The 26874-nt window shown below is 32.4% G+C and overlaps 1 protein-coding gene across 2 annotated transcripts in view; it reads left to right on the top strand.

Annotated features, from left to right (window-relative positions):
- The window catches only part of LOC134708167 (synaptotagmin-6-like), a 70880-nt gene extending 44728 nt beyond the window's left edge, over nucleotides 1-26152 (top strand). For both annotated transcript variants that reach the window (XM_063568492.1, XM_063568491.1), the window contains exons 3-6: nucleotides 6682-6857; nucleotides 17375-17818; nucleotides 18569-18686; nucleotides 23091-26152. In XM_063568492.1, the coding sequence (XP_063424562.1) occupies nucleotides 6682-6857; nucleotides 17375-17818; nucleotides 18569-18686; nucleotides 23091-23392 (1040 nt within the window). In that variant the 3' untranslated portion in view covers nucleotides 23393-26152. The remainder of the gene's footprint in view (nucleotides 1-6681; nucleotides 6858-17374; nucleotides 17819-18568; nucleotides 18687-23090) is intronic.
- Nucleotides 26153-26874: the final 722 nt, after the last annotated feature.

Genomic DNA, 26874 nt, shown 5'->3' with positions numbered 1-26874 from the left:
TAGTAGTATATCTAGGAGATTATGATGTATGAGTGTATGAAGTTGGAAATCATGAAGTCGTAGATGACATGACATAATTTTAACAGAATTATAAATCTTGTAGTTTTATATAGAACGTAATAAGTATAATATTTCAGTTTTGGCTGGGACAGTTTTATATATCTAAGACAGGGGTTAAAATTCTTATTCCAGGAGAAGCATGATAAACTTATGTATAATTGATGTCAGTTTGGTAGATGATGGTTAACACGTTTAATTCTTGTTGTCACGTTTGATGTCCGAGGTTTGACATCATGTAGTTACAGATAGTTTGTTATTTGAAATTTTGTGTCGGAGAAATCTTAATAATTGATTGTGAAAGTTTTGAAATATTGATTTCCGTGATGGTTAAAGATGTGTATTAGAGAAAATCTTTCAAATAATCAGCCATTCATACTCGAAAATTTATAGTATTTCAAACAAGTTGACTTTCATTTGACAATGCATCTCAAGTAAGATTAAGTCAGATTTAAAAAAACAAAGAAAAAATATCATCTGAAATTGCGTGTTTGATATCCTAAAATAGTCCTTCTTCAAATGTTTCGCATTATTTGATAAAACTAGAAAGATAAAATGTATTTTGTTGGAATATAATAGTGTTTGAGGTGCCAATTATATAAGCAAGATGACCTTTATAAAACCAAAGACTAGAAAATTATATTAGTTACTTTTCCAAAAATAAACTATCGAAGTTACGTCTAATGCCAAACATATAATCGAAATAGAATTTCTTGATTTATTCTAAACTAACTATATGATTTTCCGAAGAAGGCAATACATCCTATATATCATTTTTATATTCATTACTACTGGTTGCGTTGACATTCAAGTTGCTCTTTCAAAAGTTAAAGTTTTGTAATGAAATATATAAGATGTTTCAATAAATATGACTTTGGAAGGTAAAACATTATGGGTAAAAGTAAAATAACAAAAATACTATGCCGTGGAAAATTCAAAACAGAAAGCGCTTTAACAAATGGCATATAAAAATAAACTAAAGCTCAGACATATCAGAGTAATGAATATTCCTGACTTGGAAAAGGCATTTTCGGAGGTAATCTCTGTATGGATAATTGACTTTTCCTGAATGCGTTGCGGATAGTTATGTTATTCGATTGAAAACGCAAAGGTTTAAGTTTTAATTGTAGCTCTAATGGATATCACATCAATTATAACACAATTGAACAAAACAAGGTGATTCTTGTAGGTTTTTTTCTAGAACTATCACCAATAATGTCTTAATAAATTTACTTTAACATTGTCTGAATCATATTGAATCACTTGTAATTATTAGTTTGAAAATTATTGTTGATTGTTCTGCTCCTTTGTTGCCGCTGTGATTAGCAATATTTGTTTTTTTCAGGAGGCTCTTGAAGGTCTTTAGAATTATCACCAATGTTGACTAGTCGAGAGGCTCTTGAGGTTCTTTAGAGCCATCATCACTATTGCCATATAAAGCTCTCGTACTTATTGATTGATTATTCTGTAGAACCATCATCACTATTGCCATATCGTAAAGCTCTCGTACTTATTGATTGATTATTCTTTAGAACCATCATCACTATTGCCATATCGTAAAGCTCTCGTACTTATTGATTGATTTTTCTTTAGAACCATCATCACTATTGCCATATCGTAAAGCTCTCGTACTTATTGATTGATTATTCTTTAGAACCATCATCACTATTGCCATATCGTAAAGCTCTCGTACTTATTGATTGATTATTCTTTTGAACCATCATCACTATTGCCATATCGTAAAGCTCTCGTACTTATTGGTTGATTATTCTTTAGAACCATCGTCACTATTGCCATATAAAGCTCTCGTACTTATTGATTGATTATTCTTTAGAACCATCATCACTATTGCCATATAAAGCTCTCGTACTTATTGATTGATTATTCTTTAGAACCCTCATCCCTATTGCCATATCATAAAGCTCTCGTACTTATTGATTTGATTATTCTTTAGAACCATCATCACTATTGCCATATCATAAAGCTCTGGTACTTATTGATTGATTATTCATTAGAACCCTCATCACTATTGCCTGTCATAAAGCTCTCGTATTCATTGATTGATTATTCTTTAGAACCATCGTCACTATTGCCAAATCATAAAGCACTCGCACTTATTGATTGATTATTCTTTAGAACCCTCATCACTATTGCCATATCATAAAGCTCTAGTACTTATTGATTGATTATTCTTTAGAACCCTCGTCACTATTGCCATATCATAAAGCTCTCGTACTTATTCACTGATTATTCCTTATAACCATCATCACTATTGCCATATCATAACGCTCTCGTACTTATTCATTGATTATTCTTTAGAACCCTCACCACTATTGTCATATCATAAAGCTCTCATACTTATTGATTGGTTATTCTTTAGAACCATCATCACTATTGCCATATCATAAAGCTATGGTACTTATTGATTGATTATTCTTAAGAACCCTCATCACTATTGCCATATCATAAAGCTCTCGTACTTACTGATTGATTATTGGTGATTGCTTTTCGCTGCACGAGCGCAAAAAAGACTTTATCGAGGCGAGAGATATTTCAAATACAATAACAAGTATATTGTAAGTATTGTTGACTATAATCAATTGTGACCGTCATGGGGCTTTTGAAGGTCTCAAAAACTTTCCCAAAAGTTGGCTTGTCATTAAGCTCTTGTAGTTATTTAAACTATAACCAATTCCAACTTGTCATGAGGCTCTAGTAGATCTTTAGAACTATCAGCAACTATTTTTAATGAAAACCCTCTTTTTCAAGTCAGGAATATTAAAACAGAGACTTACCGAATATTAGGTTCAATTGGTTCTTCTTTGGTCACTTGGTCATTGTTTGATTGTTATCTCGTTAATAATCATGCTTTTGATTTCATCATAAAAATGATTTAAAAAAAATCATTAATATTAAGTATTTGAATCAGAGGACGTCATCTATATAGTGGAAAGGGTTATGACTGTTGAGGAAACGTTTTTACCCTGATCGCATCATATGAAAAGAAAAACAAAAATAATAGAATAAAATGGATCGTACATGATTGATACAGTCACAACACGTGGTGGGGTTGTGCCTATTTTACGTGTGAACTTGTTTGTCTAGACACAAATTTCACTTAAGGGCATACGATACAGTTACAGTAGAGGTAATGACGTTGCTAACGTAAAATGTTATTTTCGCGACGTCAAACTGTGACATATCGGGAAAAGATGCATTTTTGATTTAATTTGAGAACGAGTTCATGGACCCCTATTTTTCAAAACAGCAATTTGTTTCATTTTGCATGGAGATTGTTTGACCCAAATTTTAGAAAACTGTAAATAGAGGATTTTTTTTAATTTTTATAAACATGCAGCAAAAAATGACATATTTTCCTCAATTCATGAACATTTGATAAATATGAGCTATTTCTGAATAAAAAATGCGTAATGTTTTAGGATACTTATAAAATATAGAAACTACCGATTATTTAACAAAAAAACAATTTGTGTTTATCTTTTATAACAAAACAGTTATGTCTTTCGTTCGAAAAAGAAATTACAGCCACAGATCTGAATGTTGAGCAAATATACAAAATTTCGACCTCATTTTACTCAAAAAGTAGCACATGAAGGTATATCTTTTATTACATATTTGATTTTTTAATCAAGTAAAAAATAGCCTATATGCAAATTTTCACGAACTTGTAAATACAGGATCAAAACTGTATCGTATGCCCTTAAAGGTACATTGAGAATCTGTAATTTATCCAAATAGACGTGTATTATTCACATAATAACAAACGTTTTTATATTTCTAGTTTAATCAAACTGGGCGAGATGTCATATGTGTAATCTAAGTTTAAGAGGAAGTCTATTTGATAGGGTCCAGATCAACAGTTAATCAAATAGATTTCTGTAATAATCGAATTGTTGGAAGCTGAAGTGACACTTGGTGATTTGCTTCTGTTTTAATTCCTAGCACGATAGATCGATCTCTAACATAACGCCACTGTGTAATTACTATGCCATAACAGCTAGTGCGATACATCCGCTTTCATGGTGTAATGAAATGAAACGCGGATAAAATAAATATCCGTGAACAAGAAACGAAGTTATAAAATTGGATTATATACAGTACAATTATATTTCAACTGTTTTATGCATATGAGTAATTGGGGAATAAAGCTTGATATTAAAGGTCTTTATAACGTTTGCAACAGTGTTACAATCAAATTAAATCGAATAATCTGAGAACGTAAATCATAGCTGCACAAGCTAGATAATAAAGGATTTGTTATAAAATATACAAAAAATGAACACAGTCAAGCAAGGTCTTGCTCGGGTTTCGTGAGAATTAAACAATAGTTCTTCCCTTGTTTGTATGCATGCACATGTGCTTGGTTGATTTGTCAGCATTCTACCTATCTAAGCATGATTTTGACAAAGAAAATGTTCAAGCATATGTTACTGACAATTATATTGGAATACATTAAAAAAACGCTATGTTCTTTTTTGTCATATGATATGCGTAAAAAACAAGGTTTCACCAATATTAAGGTACATAATTATTAATTATCGCTATTATCTGTATTTTTCCTTTGATGTTTTTTTGTGATAATTTTCATATCACTCGTGAAGAGTGAGAATGAAAATTATCGCTAGTTTCTAAGGTCCTTAGCAACAGCGTATTAATGTAATTCATGCGCTAGAGTGTTGGCCAATCAGAAAAGATTAGCCCGAACTATACAAAAAAATGTAATCTGATGACTGCGCGCTGAAATGTCAACAACACAAGATAATTTCCCTTTTTAATATTTTACCGTGAATTTCGCCGTTAAATACATAAGTCTACTTCAATTAGACAAATCATCGTAGGTCTGTCTGCATGTACATTTCTTCATGCATGTATATTTCTTCGTCTGCTTTGAAAATACATTATATATTCAACCGTTCGCTTCATTTTGATACGTAGACACACCAAATTACACCTTATCAACAGTGAAAATGGTCTTTGACATATTTGAACACGCCGGATGGTCAGATGAGATATCTTTTTTTCAAATGAATGAACTACCTGAGCGACTACATATTTATATAAAATAAGCCTCCGCCAAAAAAAATAGTACCACAAAAGAAAATGCATTATCATCGTATAAGATACTTTTTTTTACTGAAATTTAAATTAAGTGATATTCGGAAATACAAATAATAGCGATAAATAGATTATTTATGTTTTTTTTAAACTCGATGCATTTTCTCATTCTAATCTCATCTCAGGGCTCCGCCCTTCGATGAGATGAGAATGAGAAAATGCATCTCGTTTAAAAAAACATAAATAATCTATAAATGTATGTATTTTTTTCCTATCTGAACTTCTGAAACAAAGCAAGTATAAGCTATAAAGAAGCTGAACTGACCGACTAAACCAACTATTCTTTCCTTTGTGATTTATAAGAAGAGGTAAAATTAGAGATACCTTTTTAAAATAAAAGCCAATGATAAAAAAAATTAAAAATAATAAAACTAAACAAATATATTGACACTTACTCGTTTTTACGCATCTTTACATTAAAATTATATGTCATTTCCCATAAGCCTCTAATGGAACGACGATCTAAAAATCATCGATTAAGATTACGTATGTTAAATTATTTTCCTCCATAGTTGAATGCATGTTTTCCTGAACGTTCATCGACTACAAATTAATTAAACATTGTTACTCTAGAAAAGAAAATCAGCGAACAAAGGAGCATTTAAAAAACATTGAGTATAAGATTGACCTCCCAAATAAAGACAACAGTAGTACACCGTTGTTCAAAACTCATAAATTTATTGAGAGAAAACGAATCCGGGTTTCAAACTAAACCCGAAAGAAACACGCTTACCATGGAAAACAGTGAAAAGAGAAACACTGAAGCGCAACGACAGACATTACATGATATCAAAAACAATAATCAAGGGGTGAATGGAAATACTTTAACACGGGTAACTAAACCACAAACCACACCAAGACTTTTCTGTGTTCAGTATTTTTGTGACTCAATACTTTAATTTTGCAGCTAAGAATCCTAGTACAATTTTAGTTTGATGGGTCATAATCTGTATATTACTGTGGAGTACTGCTACAAAACAACTGACAAATAAAAATGAGAAAAGAGAAATCAGCTGTTTTATCGTTATTATAGTTCTCAATCTAATATAAAAAAAAAAGAAGATGTGATATGATTGCCAATGGAACAATTCCCACAAGAGACCAGCATAACACAGACATTAATAACCTTAGGTCACCCTGCGGCCTTCAACAATAAGCAAAGCATATACTGCATCGTCAGCTATAAAAGGCCACGAAATGATTATGTAAAACAATTCATCCAAACAAATTTAACTGCCTAATTTAGGTATAATTATATAACCCTGTTGTCAATTCTAGATGTTAGTTTAGAGGTGAAAATTTTCTAATATTTACTTTCAACTCTTTTATCTAAATATTGCTAAGCTGAAACTTTAATCAATGTATGATTTGTTATTGTTGGCCTTCGGCTGTTATCTCCTCTTTTGTCGGGTTGTTGTCTCTTTGACATATTCCTAATTTCCATTCTCAATTTTATTGAAATTATTCATTTCTTTTTTTTTCCTTCAGAGGGAAGTTCCGGAAATGTTACCCCTGGATCGGTGTCTGGTTTCCGTGACTCATCCTCGTCCTTCACCTTCGCAAATGACGGGTTACCACCACTGCCATCACAAAGACAACGAAGAGCTTCAATGCAAGATGCTATTGATTTGAAGAAGATTGATGCTAAGTTATATGATAGAAAGGTATTTATTGTGTAGATTATGTTACAAAATTTATATATTTATCATTATGTTTATCATATATAAGAAGCCTTTTGGAATGTTTTTTACAGAATTCATGCATGAAATAATCCATCACAATTTTCAAAACATATGTTTAATATTTGTGTTACTCAACCAACACTGTCGATGCTTGCAGTACAGGTTTTACTCATTCTTGAAGGCGCATTCTGATCTATAATTGCTAACCTTTTTGTCATATGGTGTTAGTAATAAGTATAAACGAATTAAACCCGCTTGCACCTGTCTTAAGTCAGGAATCTGATGTCACTAGTTGTCGTTTGTTTATGTAATTTATACGTGTTTCTCGTTTCTCGTTTTTTATATAGAATAAATAAACCGTTGGTTTTCACGTTTGAATGGTTGTACACTAGTAGTGTTTGGGCCCTTTATAGCTTGTTGCTCGGTGTGAGCTAAGGCTCTGAGTTAAAGGTCGTACATTGACCTATAATGGTTTACTTTTATAAACTGTTATTTGGACGGAGAGTTGTCTCATTGGCACTCACACCACATCTTCCCATAGATATAAAAGAAATAGTTGATGGGCTGTTTTGCTTATATTCAGCTTAGGGAACGATCATGTGATAGTCATCAACAGAGCTTTATCTGACGGAAAATAATCGGAAATTATTTTCTACTTGTGTACACACTTAAAACCATTCATGTTTAGGGGTAAACTATTCATTTTTATTCTGTTTCAATTCCTACACTCCTAGATTAGCAAATTCCCAATTGCTCATTGTGTAATATTTATTTACAATAGTTTCACACGTATACTATCTTATTGTGTCTTTCCGTTTTCGTCTAACTTTGTCTATCGTCTTGTAGTATCATGGCTGTTATTAGAACTATAACAATAGCATGATGGGACGATTCAAAAAACATGTAAATATCCTTTCAGTTGACGTATTTTTAATCTGTTAAATACATCCACTATTATTTGTCATCATCTATCGTCCCTCTTTTATTTGTCATCTTGATCATATAGATACCCGGATGATATTGCATGATCGATTACACAATGTTTCTAATCACGTGTAAATATCATTTTAGTTGACATTGGTGTTTTTTTTATATAAATAAGCCATCTGTTAATCGTCATGTAGACTTGTGTTTCATAACACATGAGAATTAGATATCGTTTGATACCAACCCGGGGAATCTGATTTCAATACAATGACACACTAACCATTGCGATATCAAATGCATACTCGTTTTGTTCACGCATCGTTAAAAATATAATGGAATTTGATGCGACTGTCATACAAGTGAGAAGTTTAGCACTATAAAATCAGGTTCAATCGATCATTTTCTACATTTGATTATGCTTGTACTAAGTCAGGAATATGACAGTTGTTGTCCATTCGTTAAATGTATTTTATCATTTGATTTTGCCATTTGATTAGGGACTTTCAGTTTAGAATGTTTCTCGGAGTTCAGTATTTTTGTCATTTAACTTTTTTTTATATATCCCACAATCATGGATCTCAGAAAATTTAGAATTATAGCATGTTGTACTCTAATTTAATTTTGTAAGCAGATAGAAAAAAAGAAGGACGATTCCCGTAATTTATATATTAATGTTCTACCATTCAGTTTTTACTCTGTTCAAGTGTAAGTCTTTTTTTTTTCTTTACGGTCTAACTCAATGAATAGTTAAATTTTGTAGAATCAGTTGTTTCAAAAAGATATCTACCTTCTCTATTCTGTTTTTTGTAAATGGCATAAGATTACCTACATTATGTGTCAAGTACAAAAATAATTATTTAAGAAAGGTACAAGTGATATGTTTGACTAGCTGTAAAACTAAGATTAATCCACAACATCAGGATATGCCTGTAACAAGTGAAATATGATATTTGTTGTCCATTCGTTTGATGTGTTTGAACTTTTGATTTTGCCATTTGATCAAGGGCTTTCTATTTTGAATTTTCCTTCAAATTCGGTATTTTTGTTATTTTACTCTTTACGATAACAGAACTGTTTCGTGTTATTCTTTAAGGGCGACAAATCAAGAAAACATTATTTGCACGCTATATAATGAAATGAATAATTACGGGGGGAAATGTTGTAATTAGCATTAATTTCTCCTTGATGAAATTGTAGATTAAACAAAATATTCCTTGTTAAATTAAGCGTTTTGAATGCACTCTTTCATTTCCGGTTAATGAAAAGGAATATTTTGCTACAATTACTGTTTTCTCAATCGTAACGTTGGTTAACTTCTCCTTCCCACCTACGCTTGAAAATCTTATTACTCGTACATTCTAATCGATCTCTGATGTTAATTGATAAACATAATTCATTAACTTATATTTAAAACTTTAATATATATGATGGATGGTTAGGTCAACAAGAGTATATGTGATATGAAATTAAATTACTTTTTATAAGAGAAAGTATAATATTGGTAAAACATATAGCTATTCATACTGCAAATTAAAGTAAGGAAGGAAAATAGTTAATATTTGAACAAAACGTTAATTTAGTATTGTTTCGAGTATGGAAGATCATTACTCACAATAAAGATCAGGTAAAACAAATGAAATATGTTGGAATTTTTCTGAATAAGAAGGAAAAAACACGCTAAGAAAAGTATGTCAAGATAATAAGTCAGGAATCTGATGTACAGTGGTTGTCGTTTGTTTATGTAGTTCATACGTGTTTCTTGTTTCTCGTTTTTATATAGATTAGACCGTTGGTTTTCGCTTTTGAATGGTTTTACAAAACTAATTGTTGGGGTCCTGCATAGCTTGCTGCTCGGTGTGAGCCAATGATTTGTGTTGAAGGCCGTGCCTTGACCTATAATGGTTTACTTTTATAAATTGTTATTTGGATGGAGAGTTGTCTCATTGGCACTCATACCACATCTTCCTATAAAAACTAAGAAACAAAAGTGGTAAAAATTTGTCATTTAAAAGCCATTACTCCGCAGAGTAAAAATGTCATTTAATCGTTACAGAGGAATTTAAATGTAACTAGAACACACCCGTGATATCAAGGGTCCATGACTGAATTAAAGTATATTCCTATGCGCAAGCCTCGTTTTAGTATTAGTATTGTTATCTGATAAAGTCATGCCGATTATAAGTTACACAGTTTTTCTTTTAATCAATAGCATTGTCCTATTTTAGTTATAAATAAAGTTGAAATTTTTGATTCGCTGTTTTACGTCATGCCCACTTACAAATTGAAAACTACCTTTACGCCTTATTTTTAGTCCAGATTTTTAGTATTCGTATTGTTGTCTTAGAAAGTCTTACTGATTAAAATACTACAATAGGTAACAATTTGACAATTTAGTAGTGTCAACCCGGTGATTATGACCCGTGTATATAGCATATTAATCCTGAATACACCGTTTGGTGGTGCGCCTGTCAGATGCGGAACATACAGATAAGTTAAAAGTTAACAGGTGAATATACTATTGATATCGGTATCGGACTCGACCCGGAACTTCTTAATTATTGGCAATAATAATAACGTGGAAAACAAAAGGGCCTGGAGTGGTGTAATTTTTAATCTACACCTTTGTACTACATTAGTTATATATTAAGTTGAATTCTGTGATTCGTCGTTTTTACGTGATGACGGCTGACAAATTGGACCTCGTAATTTTAGTATTATAGATGGACAGTAGGTAAATCTCAACATTATCAACATGTTTCTCCCTGTCAGAGTATCCTTATGTAAAGAATTTTTAAAATTAAGGGAAAATGCATTTTCCATAAGTTTTTTTTTTTCTATACTGGCAATGTTGATGTGCATTCGGGTCATCGGAAACCTATTCTCTAATAGATACCCGAGTGCCGATTGTAACCAAATTTTGATTAAGATATTGTCAAAGTGATGACGACGATAGATGACAACGGACGCAAAAGTAATTAAAAAATTAAATTGGTCCATTTGGACAATTTGACGAATGAAAAAGAGGACAATCGACCTAAGATTAGTCAGTAAAACAAACAAAAATTCAAGTAACAATGTTATTAAAAAAAAGAGAAAACTCAATTGTTTTTCTAATAGCCTCTCTGCATAATATTAGTGAACACGGGCATCAATAAGACTCTATAAACAGATTAAGATACAAATACAACACGACAAAACATCACTTAGAAAAAAAGATATAGAGCAATACGAAGCTTTCAATCTTATCTAATCTATCCTAATGTCACCTCTCCATTAAAATAACATTTTTTCAATCTACCCTTTGAATACATATCTCCTAGTTCTTAACATATCGACAGATTGAAAGACATATTGATGTACTTGTTATGCAGTGTAAAACTACACTTTGATTTCAACAGAACCGTTTGTTCTCTGAAATCATCTAGAGGCTTGATTGTTTTGATTGACCAGAACATTATTAGTGGACGACGTTGTTGTTTCAGACATCGGCATTCATATCGGAACCAACTTAGCTCCAAGTCTAGCTGACTTTTTGATTTATTCGTATGCATCAAACTTCCTTCTAGTACTTTTGGCAAAGAAAGAACTGTATCTAAAATTATCCTTTAACTTCATAATTGTAATGTACATGATTTCATCTCTCTGTTTCCCCAATGTGAAAAGTAAAATTACAAAAATACTGAACTCAGAGGAAAATCAAACCGGAAAGTCGCTATCACATGGCAAAATCAAATGACAAAATACATAAAAAAAACGAATGGACAAGAACTGTCATATTCCTAAATTTCTTAATTTTATGTAGCAACATTCCATCAATACCTGTTACTAACATGGATTATATATGTTATTGTTGATATAATAATCAAGGGTTTGTATTTTTTATCATGATTTCCTTATCATATGATCGAATTTGTCATAATAATAATATCTTTGTGAGTACTTTTTAATATGTGTAACAAATGATGATGAAATGTATACGATTTGCAAGCCGCAAAACCGTCCTTCTTTTTGGTTATGACAAAAAACAATACGATTTATTAGTTAATACTCAATTGAATTTATCGTGAAACGTAATCAATTTCAGCGACGATGTAGAGATAGATTATTAGAAACGGCTGGGAAACCCACAGTTTAAAATACATGATAATTGAAAACTAGAAAAATGTTAAATAACACGAAAAAAGACCAATGAGAGAAAATTCCGAAAAAGGAAATATTTGCGAACAAATAAATAGAAATCCACACTGTGTATATTGCTCTTTTACTCAAATTATAACAATAATCAAGGAAATGCCAAATTTTAAGACAAAGGAAATTGCAAGAAAAGAGTAAAAACAGTATTAAAAACATAGTACTCCATAACATAAGTGCACACGGAAGCACATTTTTTACTCTGAAAGTTGAAATATATAATCAATTGGAGAAGTAGCATGATCTGAAATTCCTGCTGACAGTCACGATAGTTATACAAATTTACTGAACAATTTAATTCTGTCAGCAGTCATTGTATGATTAAAGCATGTTACATCATTCGTCACTTCTATCCTATTCTTTACAACTGGACACACAAAAAAGCATAGACTCTCTTAGATAATAGAATTGAAACTGCTAAAAGCTATTTGTGGTATCATTCTTAATGTCTAAAATTGCATTAAGACATTGATCAAACTAACGTTCTGTCGACTGGTGACCCATGATGAATCAATTAAACGTTGGATTATGGAAATTTCTGTGGAATAAAAGACGTGAAGTGAATCAAATATGTTACGATTTTGTTTTTATGGCAAAATGTTAACATCCGCATGTGGGAAATTAGATGTCATTCCGTGCTGAATATTATCACGTTACACAGAACATCTTTGGAAATAAAATGACAGTTTTGTTGCACTTTTATGGCATTGCTGAATTGCTGAATAATTTTTAGAAATGCAATTGCCATACTAATTGTGAAAAAGGAAAGTTAATTTGTTTACATCGTTTCCTTATATATTTAATTCATATTTTTCGAATGCATGGTAAACCGCATAATGATTAACAAATCATAGTATTCTTTGTAGCAAAATCTGAATACTTGTTTTTCTTTTCTTCTACCTTTCCCTAAAGTTAAATATGGGTTTGAACCTTTTTGATTCGATAGTTACTGTTGAGTCCTTTTGTCGAAAAAAAACGTGCGTTTGCCTTTAAAGATGTTAAGCCAGTTGATTATGAATTACCATTAACACAAAAATAGAGGCGAACGATATCAAACTCATATGCTGAATTCAAATTGACAATAAATAAAGTCATCATAGATACCAGGACTATTTTTTTTATATACGCCAGACGCGCGTTTCGTCTACAAAAGACTCATCAACACTTCATAAAACACAACATAGAAAAACTAAAGGTTGAGTAACATGAACGCCAACAAAAACCGAGGGCGATATCAACAATTAAAAAAAACCACACAGTCAATCGAAATAGCTCATGCATGTTACGGACTTCAATTTAAACAGAGTTAGGAAGAAGAATTTCCTAAAATTTACTCTGTTTTCTTTTGAAATATAACCTATTAATGATATAGACACTTTTGACTAGCGAATTGATTCCTGGATCGGATAGAAAAGGAGATATGTTGGTTCCAATTGGAATGCCGATTTTGTTTTTAAACCAATGGCCACTCACACCTTTTTGTAAATTAAAAAGTATCAAGCATCTACACGATTTCAGATTCAGAAAACAAAAGGATTTGTTTAAATCTGAGTGTATTTTCTAACAGTATAACTGTTATCTTGCTTGACATTATTTCATGGCGGGTAACGCGTGAAGAGGCAGGTCACGCTTTATTTTTTGACAACCAGGTGTGCTCCTTTTGGAGGTTATGTACTTCTTGCTTATTTTGTATTTATCTTGTTGTGTATTTCCTAATGGATTTGGAGGCTTTGAACACCAATTAACTTCTATTGTCTCAACGTTAAGTAAAATAGCCATTATTATTTCTTCAGTAAGTGAAAAGAGCCGGTAAAACAATGAAAACAAACAATACTTTATAAATTGCGTGCGACAGAAGAGTTTTTTCTGGATTTATCTTTATCAGGATTGCTTAAGTAACTTGTATTGTACTGCGACTTTCAATCATCTGATAACGGCAATGTGTCATGACAAAGCTATGGAGTACATGTACTTTATTGCATTCAGTTATAATTCCCACGATCATACTGCTACAAACTTTCCTGTGGTGAGTTTCAAATTCCCGAGTTTAACTATAATATCACGATTCCTATTTTTTTTCCTCATATAAGTATGACAAGTCAAACAGAAGAACAAAAACGATAAAAAAATAGATACAATTATTTTTCAGTTTTACTGTCAAGTTAAATGGAAGTGTGTTTGAATGAATACATAATCTAGCAAAGAAATGCTTTCGGAAACCAGACATAACAAGAAAATTGCATCAAAATCGTTGCTTCACACCATTCTCCTTTATTTCCGCAAACGATGATTATCTGTTAGAAAATGAACAAAACTCGTATCGTGAATTTTTTACGTGCACCATTCCTCTCTTAAGTAAATGTTGTAAACTATTGCGTCTGTTAGAAAAGGGAAAACTCTTGTTTGTGGGAATATTTTCTTCTCTTTATTCCTCTTTCCTTCTTTCTACGACTCATGATTTTCAAATGCCGCTCTTTTATTTTGATTTAATATCTTCAATTTGATGAATAAATAGATGCAGACAATTTGTATTACAACGATACATTTTAAAGATATCAATTTATCTTATATGTTACACTGCCATATAAATCAATTTGAATTAAACATTATTGCAGTAGCTTTTCAGTGTCTTTTCATTGTGGAAACTTGCTTCTAATCTGACAAAGTCCTTGCACATAATTGAATTATTATAACCTAGAGATTGTAAGTGTGTTCTTAAATCTCATTCATTATAGATGATTTAGAACCGATCCTTGTTTGAAGTAATTGTACGTTCATTCGAACATTTTTCTTTAGTTATATCGACTTTGTATAATAAGCAAATGAAATATCCTGTTGACAACACCTGATACCAAACACCAAACACTATGTATTGTTTGTCTACTTACACATTATACTTATTAACTCTAAGATTAGGTTTTACTTGAGTTCATGTCCCCACTAATATCTTTATAAGAATAAAAAATAAAAGAGAAAAAATTATATATGATGTATGTATCAACAAAAGTAGGACGAAAGATACCAAAGTGACAGTCAAACTCATAAATCTAAAATAAACTGACAACGACATGGCTAAAAATGAAAAAGACACAGAGACAACCAAAGAATAAACAACACGAACCCCATCAAAAACAAGAGGTGATCTCAGGTGCTCCGGAAGGATTAGCAGATCCTGTCCACATGTGGCACCCGTTGCAACTGTTGCACTAGTAGTTTAATGGTAACTTACTCGATGCTTTGTAAGTGAATCGTGTTCTAAGGCACAAATCAGGATACAATTGCAAAATACATACAAACAGCATTATAAGACAGAGAGTTGTCTTGTTAATCCCACTGCTAAAGCAATGAAGTTTAAAATGCACATATATTTTTAAGGAAAGATCAATTACTTTTTGTCACGTCCCTTTTTAGTTAAAACTCTTGGGAGTAAACAGTATGTTATTTTTACGATAATGTGTATTCCAAGAAGGTAATTCGGTGTTTGTGTGTCCTATGTCAGTATAAACTGTGTTTTTGTTGTAGCCGTCTGTCGGTCGTATTTAGGGTTTTTTTGAGTCCAAAATCAATTTCAGCAATTCGAACCATTTTGACCACAAATATTGCTAGATCTCGATGAGACTATCTATAGCTTTTAAAGCACATTTATTGGCTATATTCGATGGGAGTAACCACATTTTATTCTGAGGCCTTTCTTTCTGAGGAATAGATTCCCTTGGCTGTATTTGGCAAAACTTTTAGAAATTTTGGTCCTCAATGATCTTCAACTTCGTTTTATATTTGTTCTTTTTAACATTTTTTCATTCGAGCGTCACTGATGAGTCTTTTGTAGACGAAACGCGCGTCTGGCGCTAATAAAAAAATTCAATCCTGGTATCTATGATGAGTTTGTTTAAGTATTTCGAAATGTACGAAAAATTTTAGGTCCTCAATGCTCTTCAACTTTGTATTTGTTTGGCTTTTTAACTATTTTGATCTGAGCGCCACTGATGAGTCTTATGTAGACGAAACGCGCGTCTGGCGTATAAAATTATAATCCTGGTACTTTTGATAACTATTTACACCACTGGGTCGATGCCACTGCTGGTGGACGTTTCGTCCCCGAGGGTATCCCCAGCCCAGTAGTCAGCACTTCGGTGTTGACATGAATATCAATTATATGGTCATTTTTATAAATTTTCTGTTTACCAAACTTTGAATTTTTCGAAAAACTAAGGATTTTCTTACCCCAGGAGTAGATAACCTTAGCCGTATTTGGCACAACATTTTGGAATTTTGGGTCCTCCATGCTCTTCAACTTTGTATTTGTTTGGCTTTTTAACTATTTTGATCTGAGCGTCACTGATGAGTCTTATGTAGACGAAACGCGCGTCTGGCGTATAAAATTATAATCCTGGTACTTTTGATAACTATTTACACCACTGGGTCGATGCCACTGCTGGTGGACGTTTCGTCCCCGAGGGTATCACCAGCCCAGTAGTCAGCACTTCGGTGTTGACATGAATATCAATTATATGGTCATTTTTATAAATTTTCTGTTTACCAAACTTTGAATTTTTCGAAAAACTAAGGATTTTCTTACCCCAGGAGTAAATAACCTTAGCCATATTTGGCACAACATTTTGGAATTTTGGGTCCTCAATGCTCTTCAACTTTGTATTTGTTTGGCTTTTTAACTATTTTGATCTGAGCGTCACTGATGAGTCTTATGTAGACGAAACGCCCGTCTGGCGTATAAAATTATAATCCTGGTACTTTTGATAACTATTTACACCACTGGGTCGATGCCACTGCTGGTGGACGTTTCGTCCCCGAGGGTATCACCAGCCCAGTAGTCAGCACTTCGGTGTTGAAATGAATATCAATTATATGGTCATTTTTATAAAGTTTCTGTTTACCAAACTTTGAATTTTTCGAAAAACTAAGGATTTTCTTACCCCAGGAGTAGATAACCTTAGCCGTATTTGGCACAACATTTTGGAATTTTGGGTCCTCAATGCTCTTCAACTTTGTATTTGTTTGGCTTTTTAACTATTTTGATCTGAGCGTCACTGATGAGTCTTATGTAGACGAAACGCGCGTCTGGCGTATAAAATTATAATCCTGGTACTTTTGATAACTAATTAGAACCCTGAATCTATAGAAAATAACCGAATCGATGGTATTACCTGGTATTGCCTGTTGACACAGGAGTAGTAACAACATAAATGGTGATATCATCGTGGACTAAAATACCACTAGCTGTGGCATCGACATTCCATAGTAACAGTAATTTTTGTGAAGAAGATAATTTATTCGTTTAGGACAAGTTATATTTTAGGTTGATTGGTATGATCTTTATTTTTATATGATAATATTTTTATATAAGCACATTTTTTTTTCAGCAACTGTGTAGACAACATTCATTAACAAGTAATGAAGAAGAAAATCTCGGTGCAATAAATTGTAGTTTACAGTACAACAAAGAGACTCACCTGTTGTCCGTCAACATAATTCAAGCAGAAGATCTCGTAGCGTGTGACGTCATTTCCGGTACCTCGAATCCATATTGTAAAGTATCATTATTACCAGACCACAAAAGTCAACTTCAAACCAGAGTCCACAAGAGAACTTTGGCGCCAAAATTTGATGAGGAGTTTATATTTGACATATCCCCTTCAAAACTACCAAACTGTTATCTAGAAATTTTAGTTTTTAATTATGATCAGTTTTCAACACACGATTGTATTGGTCAAGTCAAAATTGCCTTACTTGACAGTTTGAATTTAACAGATAAAGTTGTTATGTGGAAAGGAATTTCTCCATATCAAGAAGAAGGAAACAAAAGTGTAAGTATTGAGAAATAACATATGTTATGACACCATCTGTAAAATTCAATTTCTAACTGGGATGGCGATATCATCTTTTTGCTTATCTTATATGTCTTCTTTTGTTTAATTGGTGATTATTTCAGTACGGTTACAATCAGTTACAAAAAGATGACTTAAAATGCCTTTCTTTACACATCTAGTACAGCCTTAAGCTGGATGAAAATAACAAACGCCAGTGAGATATTTCTATAAGTTAATGAATACATTAAAATAACCTAGATAGATGTAAATTAATTGGGAAAAAAACATTGAAAGGGGAAGGAAATAAGTGTCAAACGCATTTAAAAGTCATTTACAATTATTCAAAGACTTGAAACAAAACGACAAAAGAACAAAGAATTAACCGTTGTGAAAGCCTTGCACTAAAACCACCAAAATAAATTTACAATAAATAAAAGTCCTAGACAAATCATCAGAAATGAATTTACAATTATATTTTTTTTTTTATCAAAACCACTAAAACGATTTCAACAGTTTTACACAGCCTTGGAACAGATCAACCAAAATGCAAAAAAAAAACCAACACCCCTTTTGTGGTGAGGTAATGAATCTTACATCTATTTGATATTTAGAATCACGTAATTAGTACTGATCATTTTGTTTGGACAGTCAACTAGAAAATTTAGCGTCAGAGTGATTGAAACAAATTGCAACTCTCAATTTGAATGAATGTACCTTAGCTGAAGAAATAATGGTCATTTTTTTCAGAAAGATGTTGGTGAAATTATGTTTTCCTTGAGTTATCTTTCAAGTGCCGAAAGGTTAACTGTTGTTGTGATGAAAGCGAGGAATTTAAAACTGGCAGCAGATGAAAGTAAACTGTTAGGTACGTTATATTATAGTCGATGAAACAAAGACAAGTTTTTGGCACAACATTTTGGAATTTTGGGTCCTCAATGCTTTTCAACTTTGTACTTGTTTGGCTTTATAAATATTTTGATCTGAGCGTCACTGACGAGTCTTATGTAAACGAAACGCGCGTTTTGCGTACCAGGATTATAATTTAATACGCCAGACTCACGTTTCGTCACCATAAGACTCATCATATAATCCTGGTACCTTTGATAGCTTTATTAAATTTGATGAAACAAAGACAAGTTTGACTAACTATACATTTTAATAAATAAGATTTATCAAAATCAAAAATTATATGCTATCCCACCATAGGCTCTCAATATGACATGAAGGGATATTCTTGTATATGCTATCCCACCATAGGCTCTCAATATGACTAGAAGGGGATGTACTTGTATATGCTATCCCACCATAGGCTCTCAATATGACATAAAGGGGATGTACTTGTATATGCTATCCCACCATAGGCTCTCAATATGACATGAAGGGGATGTTCTTGTATATGCTATCCCACCATAGGCTCTCAATATGACATGAAGGGGATGTACTTGTATATGCTATCCCACCATAGGCTCTCAATATGACTAGAAGGGGATGTACTTGTATATGCTATCCCACCATAGGCTCTCAATATGACATGAAGGGGATGTACTTGTATATGCTATCCCACCATAGGCTCTCAATATGACATGAAGGGGATGTACTTGTATATGCTATCCCACCATAGGCTCTCAATATGACTAAGAGGGGATGTACTTGTATATGCTATCCCACCATAGGCTCTCAATATGACACGAAGGGGATGTACTTGTATATGCTATCCCATCATAGGCTCTCAATTTGACATGAAGGGGATGTACTTGTATATGCTATCCCACCATAGGCTCTCAATATGACATGAAGGGGATGTACTTGTATATGCTATCCCACCTTAGGCTCTCAATAGTACATGAAGGGGATGTACTTGTATATGCTATCCCACCATAGGCTCTCAATATGACATGAAGGGAATGTACTTGTATATGCTATCCCTGCACATGCCCTTTATATGACTAGAAGGGGTGTGCGTGTTAATTCTATACCTGCACATGCTCTAAATATGACCAGTGTTAAGAATTGCGCTAATATTAACGTACCTTTTTGCGGTACGGCCGCTATTTTTGTGACGTCGCGTTATTGTAATACTTTATGTTGTATTGAATAGAAACGTATAATGGCAGACGTAGTTCTATCTTTAACGCCTTAGATAACTTACGATAAAATACACAACGCAACGCAATAATCTACATTGGTGCCGTGACCAGGATATTGACAGTGTTACTTCAGAAGACTTGCACGTGAAACTGAATAAAAATCTACAGAGAAATAATGAACTAATCAACCATTTTCGCTCAAGATGGAAACACGAATATCTGACGTCACTCCGTGAATTCCACCGTACATCTGGAAGAAACGAACAAACAATACAAATAGGTGACATTGTACAAGTACACAATGACACAAATCGAATAATGTGGAAATTAGCAGTTGTACAAGATTTAGTTCGTGGAAAGGATGGACTCATTCGATCAGCTGTTATCAAGGCCGACACAGGAATTACCAACCGTCCGATTGTGAAGCTCTATGGGTTGGAAATACGCAGTACACATGATGACAGTGAATGAACTTTTCTGCCCTGGAGAACCTTCTGCCCTGGAGAAATTAGTGGATGTATAGACTGTTCAATTAACTACGGTTATTATATAGACTTGTGAAAGTGTTAAATTATTCAGACGTGAACAGTTAAAAAACTATTGAGAGACTTTAACTATGATTTTATTTCATTTTATGTCACAATTTACGAATTTTTCATATTGTATTTCAAATTTAAGTTAAATATCATTTTCTGCGGCCCCAGAATGTTAAGAATTGCGCTAATATTAACGTACCTTTTTGCGGTACGGCCGCTATCTTTGTGACGTCGCGTTATTGTAATACTTTATGTTGTATTGAATAGAAACGTATAATGGCAGACGTAGTTCTATCTTTAACGCCTTATATAACTTACGATAAAATACACAACGCAACGCAATAATCTACAACCAGAAGGGCTTACGTGTATGTGCTAGCCCTAACATTGCTCAAAATACAAATAGTATTTATATTATAATGCCAAACAAATCTCTAAAAAGAAAGACTCAAATTAAAATTCAAAAATTATATGGCTACGGCTGTTCGTTCGTTCGTCTGTCCAGCTTCAGATTAAAGTATCTGGTGAAAGTAGTTTTTAATTAAGTTGGAGTCCATTCAACTTGACACTCGATATGATCTTTCGACTTTTAATGCCAAATTAAAGATTTTACCCCAACTTCACGATCCACTGAACTTAGAAAATTATAGTATTAGTAGGGCATCCATGTACTATGGACACATTCTTATTTTTCTTTTTATGACACGGCTTTGGAATAGTATAAGGTATCACGCATGTACATGAGAATTGTACTCCGTTTCAAATTTCATGCCAATAGAGTACTCATTTATTTATAATATTGTACCTACTCGTATGATATTCAAGTAAATAAAATCGATTACCTAATATAAGAATTTCTAAATAATTTTGTACGGAACGTAATTAAATTTTTGCTTTTCTTCCAACCCTATCAACGTTCTTTGTTTAAGAAATTCATCACGTAAACCTTCTGTCATTTTATTTCTGTATTTTAGTGTAGTCATTGAATGTTTAGCAATGAAGAAGAATATTAAGCAAGTTTATTTTCAAGCGCTGACAGAAATTGTCAATTGTCAGTCGAATTTGAAATTTGAAAGAATGATGTTATATAATTTCTTACACTAAAATCTAATTTTCTGTCAGCTAATACAAAATATCTGATAAATATGTGACTGCTGACATTTCTGCAGTTATACTCACGAATTTATGTGTAGTCATATATATTACTAGCAGTCGAACATGCCCTAACTAACCATAACATAAAATAGTTACGAAACTATCCTTGTAAAAAAATAAGAATCCATGAATCAAATTTGTTAATATTGTTAAGTGACAGTGGATTATTTACAAACGATTTCAGTTGTTTCGATACGAATGTATTGTCTGTTGCCTTATTACATACTGTAAACTTGTAAAGTAGCACTTAAAAAAACTGATTCAGCATTCCAAAATTATTTAAGAATTGAATGCTACTTTTTGTAAATTTATTGGGTGGTAAAAGCGTTGACCGAAGTACATTTTGTATGAAGCGCGGAAGCGCTTCATTCTAAAAATGTACGCACGGTCAACGCTTTTACAACCCTATAAAGTTTCAAAAAGAAGTATTCAATACTTATAATTACATTTTTTTAGCTATAATCATGAAAACACGATTTTTATCCAGCTTTATTTAATTCACCTGTACACTTTTTTTGTGGGACCTCGTGTCATCATGCATGATAAATGTTATTGTCTGATGCAATTGTTTACGGAATAACATGTTAGCCAATCAGAATAACGTATTATAATGAAACTTACATCTAATGTAATTATTAAATTACAATGTGAAAATTTATGCCACACCACGTGTTTCGTGAAATCGGTATCATACGTGAATCTCACGGGACTCATCGGTGAAAGTAATATAAAGCCTGGTAATTGAGTAGACGGTCAGGGTACCAGTATGACATGAAATCAAACCTGGGGATATAAGATAGTGACAAATGCACTAACTACTACCAAATTGAAACTGCCAGGAATTTATATGCTCACGATTGTTTACTATGTATTTAAATAAAGGTAACAGTAGTTTAACGATGTTCGAACGTCATAAATCGATTGAGAGAGAACAAATACGGGTTACAGACTAAACGGATGTAAACACACCAACTATAAGAGGAAAACAACGAAACAAAAGACACACTGAAGTCCAACTAAAATATGTATATTAGTCATTGAGACACATCAACAAGAAGGAGACTCTGATGAACAACTTTGCAGAGGAAGATGCTCATTTGATTTTCTTTTAAAAACGGTCTTTTTTATTTTAATTTCTCGAATTCGTGGAATATATTGCTATTTTTTTTCCGTTTGTATTTTGTCAGGGTTGTTTTCGTACGTTCGTCTGTTTTTTGTGAAGTTTATATAAAATCGTACGTATATCAAAGCATTGAGAATCTTATAATTTACCTGTTGATTCCAATCGTTTTGTTTCCCAAATGTAAGACATCTTGTTCATTCAACTCATTCAATGACATTTCTTCCTAAATCACATTTCACATCTATAATCCACAAAAGTTCAGGGTTGAACTCAACATAATATGTTTTTTTTTTTTATCTTTTCAAACGGACGAATGTCTGCATTAATGAATTCTACTCCAGTTGTTCTAGCTTATTTATTTTTTGCAGATCCTTATGTAAAGGTATCAATCTTATGTGATGGAAAAAGAATTAAAAAGAAAAAGACATCGACAGTACACGTGACACATGAACCAGTTTGGAACGAAGCTCTTGTGTTTAATATTGGAAAAGAACTATTAAAAAGACTGTCGGCAGAATTTCAAATATTTCATGACAATACAATTGGAAACGATGAACTGGTAGGCAGAGTGAAGATTGGCTACGATGCATTAGGTGATGGGAAAATTCATTGGAATGATTTGATGGCAAGTAATAGTGCTGTTCCACGATGGCACGAGCTTCAAGAATGACAGCAATATGGTTTTCTGTAATTTTACATTTCTATTGTGATAAATGAATAATCCTTATGTAAGGTCGTATGTTAACGTCTGCCTACGAATGAAAAGTCATACGTTTACTTCCAGCAATGTGTGAATGATTTTTAGAACAATTTCAATATTTAGAAGAATTTACCTTTACTTTTTTATATGATCATATTTGGTATTCAATCTGACTAACCTGAACTTATTTCCGCTAATTATGCAAATAATTGACAGATACTTGCATAAAAACATATACTCAAAATATTATAATATATTCAGATTGCTTTTGGGTTTGTTGCTTAAAGTTCAATGCAATGTTAAAATATGTGGTCTTTCCTTTTACATATCCAAACTGTATGACCATATAATTAATTACTCTACTATGTTTTGAAACATGCATGATCGAAGCCTCTCATTTTATGTAGGCATATGTTTATAGCTTACATGTTTATACTTTAAAGGTTAATTTTCGTTATATACGAATTCAAAAATCTAATATTCTCATCCAGAATTATCATGATCATTCGATTGTCATATCCTTTAGTTTTATTTAAGCTCTGACAATTATTGTAAAATTGTTGTACATATATAAAGAAAGACGCTATAAGAAGCGATATGGTTGCCAATGAGACAACTCTTCATAAGAGACCAAATGACACAGCAATGAATAAATATAGCTCACTGTACGGCCTTTAACAATGAGCAAAGCCCATACCGTTTTGTCTCTATAGTAAGTAATTATCTTACAATCCGTCCTTTCTTCAAAAAAGGATAGATATTATTATTCTAAAATTCACATCAAATACAGATGTCCTTTTCCCAGTCTTTTGATACCGATATTGAATTATAAAAATGAAAACAACATAAAATTACAGGGTAATGAAAAAACTTGATTTTTTATATTATTTTGTTGGTTCGCTGGACTTAGACTTACTTTACTATTGTTTAAGTTCAATCTCTAGGGGTTTTACCGTTAAGCCCTCATCTTTCTCTATTGTTTACTAATTGTGTTTATTTTCTTATCAGCTTGTTCTTGAGCTAGGAGCTGACTTCTTGTATGCTTTCCAACAACATTTTTGTTTTGATGTCTTTAGCCATTAGACAAAAATATCACGAACAAGTAAGTTGTGGAAACAAAATTTTGAACTTACAAATATAACTGTCAAGCTGGTCTCTTCATAATGCATTTTAAGTTTCACCGGCAATTGAGCGTGTAATCATTAAAATTAAATGCGTATCTACGTAGTTTCATTCTATACTTCATACAAAATATGCTACTAGTAAATGCAAATTACAAAAAGCCGCATTCAGATCCTATATAATACAGTCTTCTTCTTGTAAGGCGGATATGGTTAGAATGTGATTCACTGTATCTTTGCTTTTATATTCATTGATGTGACAAGTAATCTCTGTGGTAGAGTGATTATGTCGAAACAGTTCCTCTAATGTGACAATTCATAAATATAATTCTGTTTCAAAAGTACGACTGACCGTAAAATGACCTGGCCACATCCCATTATCTAGCTGAAGTGCTAACTTTAAGCTACATACAAGAATGCATTTGTATAATTCCATGATTAGGTAAAATGTGTATCAATCTAGTGTCTTCTATAGCAATTTAAAGACAGGCATTTATTAAAGGTTTCTTCTTTCTGTTCAGCTTGCTTTTATATGGTAGTGGTCTTTATAATAAATTTACAAATATCTGAAGTGATATGTCAGCAGTCTTATCATAGACTGTCGAACAAACCAATTTAGGACTCGTGCAAGACATCTAGATAATATGATATGCCTATTGTGTTATTGCTCTTACTAAAACATTCTTGTCATTAACATGCTTTTTTCCTAATTTCAATGTACATTTCAACAATACTTATTTCTATGTTTTAAAATAACTAAATATGTATAGAGTTTCCTTAAATATTGAATATGGTTTTTTTTTCATTTTACAGTGGTATTTTGTGTTGATTAGATAACTGTTTTTATTGATTGTATGTTTTATGTATATATTCGTAATGAAATAATCTTGCCAACCTTATGTTTTGTATTCATTTTGATAACACAGAACACGTTAATTGTAAACTTAAACATTTCTTAACAAAATATATTGCTGATAAAGGGAAATACGTCATAAATTCAATTTCTTAAGTGAAGACTTTAGATGCAGGCGAAGATCGACTACGGTAAATAAAAAATGGAGACAACCCTTTATCAATTTCATGAGACCAAATCATATTACTGTATATTCCTTCATCAGCAACGTTCTTAATAGTTATCAAAGGTAATATCAACCTCATATTTGAAACCCATGGTGCATAAGGGCCGTAACATTTCAAGAGCTAAATCTAGGTTAGACATTTTTTATTATTAAAAAATAGCATCTTATTGTTAATCTCTGTCTAGTGTGTGTCATATGCGCTTAGTTATAAATTGTATCTAAATATGGTGAGGAAGTTTAATATGTGTATACGTTGTTTGTTGAATGAGAAGACTATTAAAAGATTTTTGTACATTCTGTTGATCTATATACCACAACCTAATATCGGCTTTCACTGCATACGATATTTTGCATAATTTTCAATGCTAGATGCGGAGTTTATCAGACTTTTGCATACTTATCATATGGATTTTGCAATCCGTATGCAGTAGATTTTAAGGCATAAACGTGCGTCTTCATCCGATCGTTGGTAATATAATGTATATAACCTTAATAACTTGTAAATATTCCTTGTTATATTGGAGAAATAAAAAAAAATCAACTCAACTTTTCGTGTCGTTTTTTTTTTATGTCATTTTTCGTCAGGTTTAAGTCGGCTGAAGGTACCCATCCAATTGACCTACATTATTTCATACTAATAACCTAGTTAATGAAAGTATGAAGGATCATTCGAGATGTTCGCGATTTTAAATTTGACCAATATCTAAATTGCATTCTAGAAACCTAATTTTCCGAAACATACTATTAGATGAATGAAATCAAATTTATTTCAACAATTAAAGCAATGCTTTTTCACGCCTCTCGATAACAGGAGTATATTGATGGCACCAATGCATCGAGTATGATAGTATCATACGTTATTTCTCCATTCGAGAAGGTAAAATTTTCATATTCATAAAGTGGGTTTAGGAAAAGAGGGACGAAAGACACAAGAGGGGCAGTCAAACTCATAAATCGAAAATAAACTGACAACGCCTTGCTAAAAATGAAAGATGACAAACAGACAAACAATAGAACACATGACACAACATAGAAATCTAAAGAATAAGCAACACGAACCCCACCAAAAACTAGGGGTGATCTCAGGTGCTCCGGAAGGGTTAGCAGATCCTGACTTTCCAGAGTTACGGGACTTTAACTGTCAGATTGAACTGCAGTGTTCACATATTATACCATAATTAAGGTAGATTTGGTTTTAATAGCGAGACCTTACATAAATAATTGATTTTGAAAAACCGTGATTTTCGGATAC

The sequence above is a fragment of the Mytilus trossulus genome, chromosome 2 (assembly GCF_036588685.1).
Source record: "Mytilus trossulus isolate FHL-02 chromosome 2, PNRI_Mtr1.1.1.hap1, whole genome shotgun sequence".
Taxonomy (NCBI): Eukaryota; Metazoa; Mollusca; class Bivalvia; order Mytilida; family Mytilidae; genus Mytilus; species Mytilus trossulus.
The sequence above is the reverse complement of the archived record's forward strand: the minus strand, read 5'-3'. Positions and strand labels throughout refer to the sequence as shown.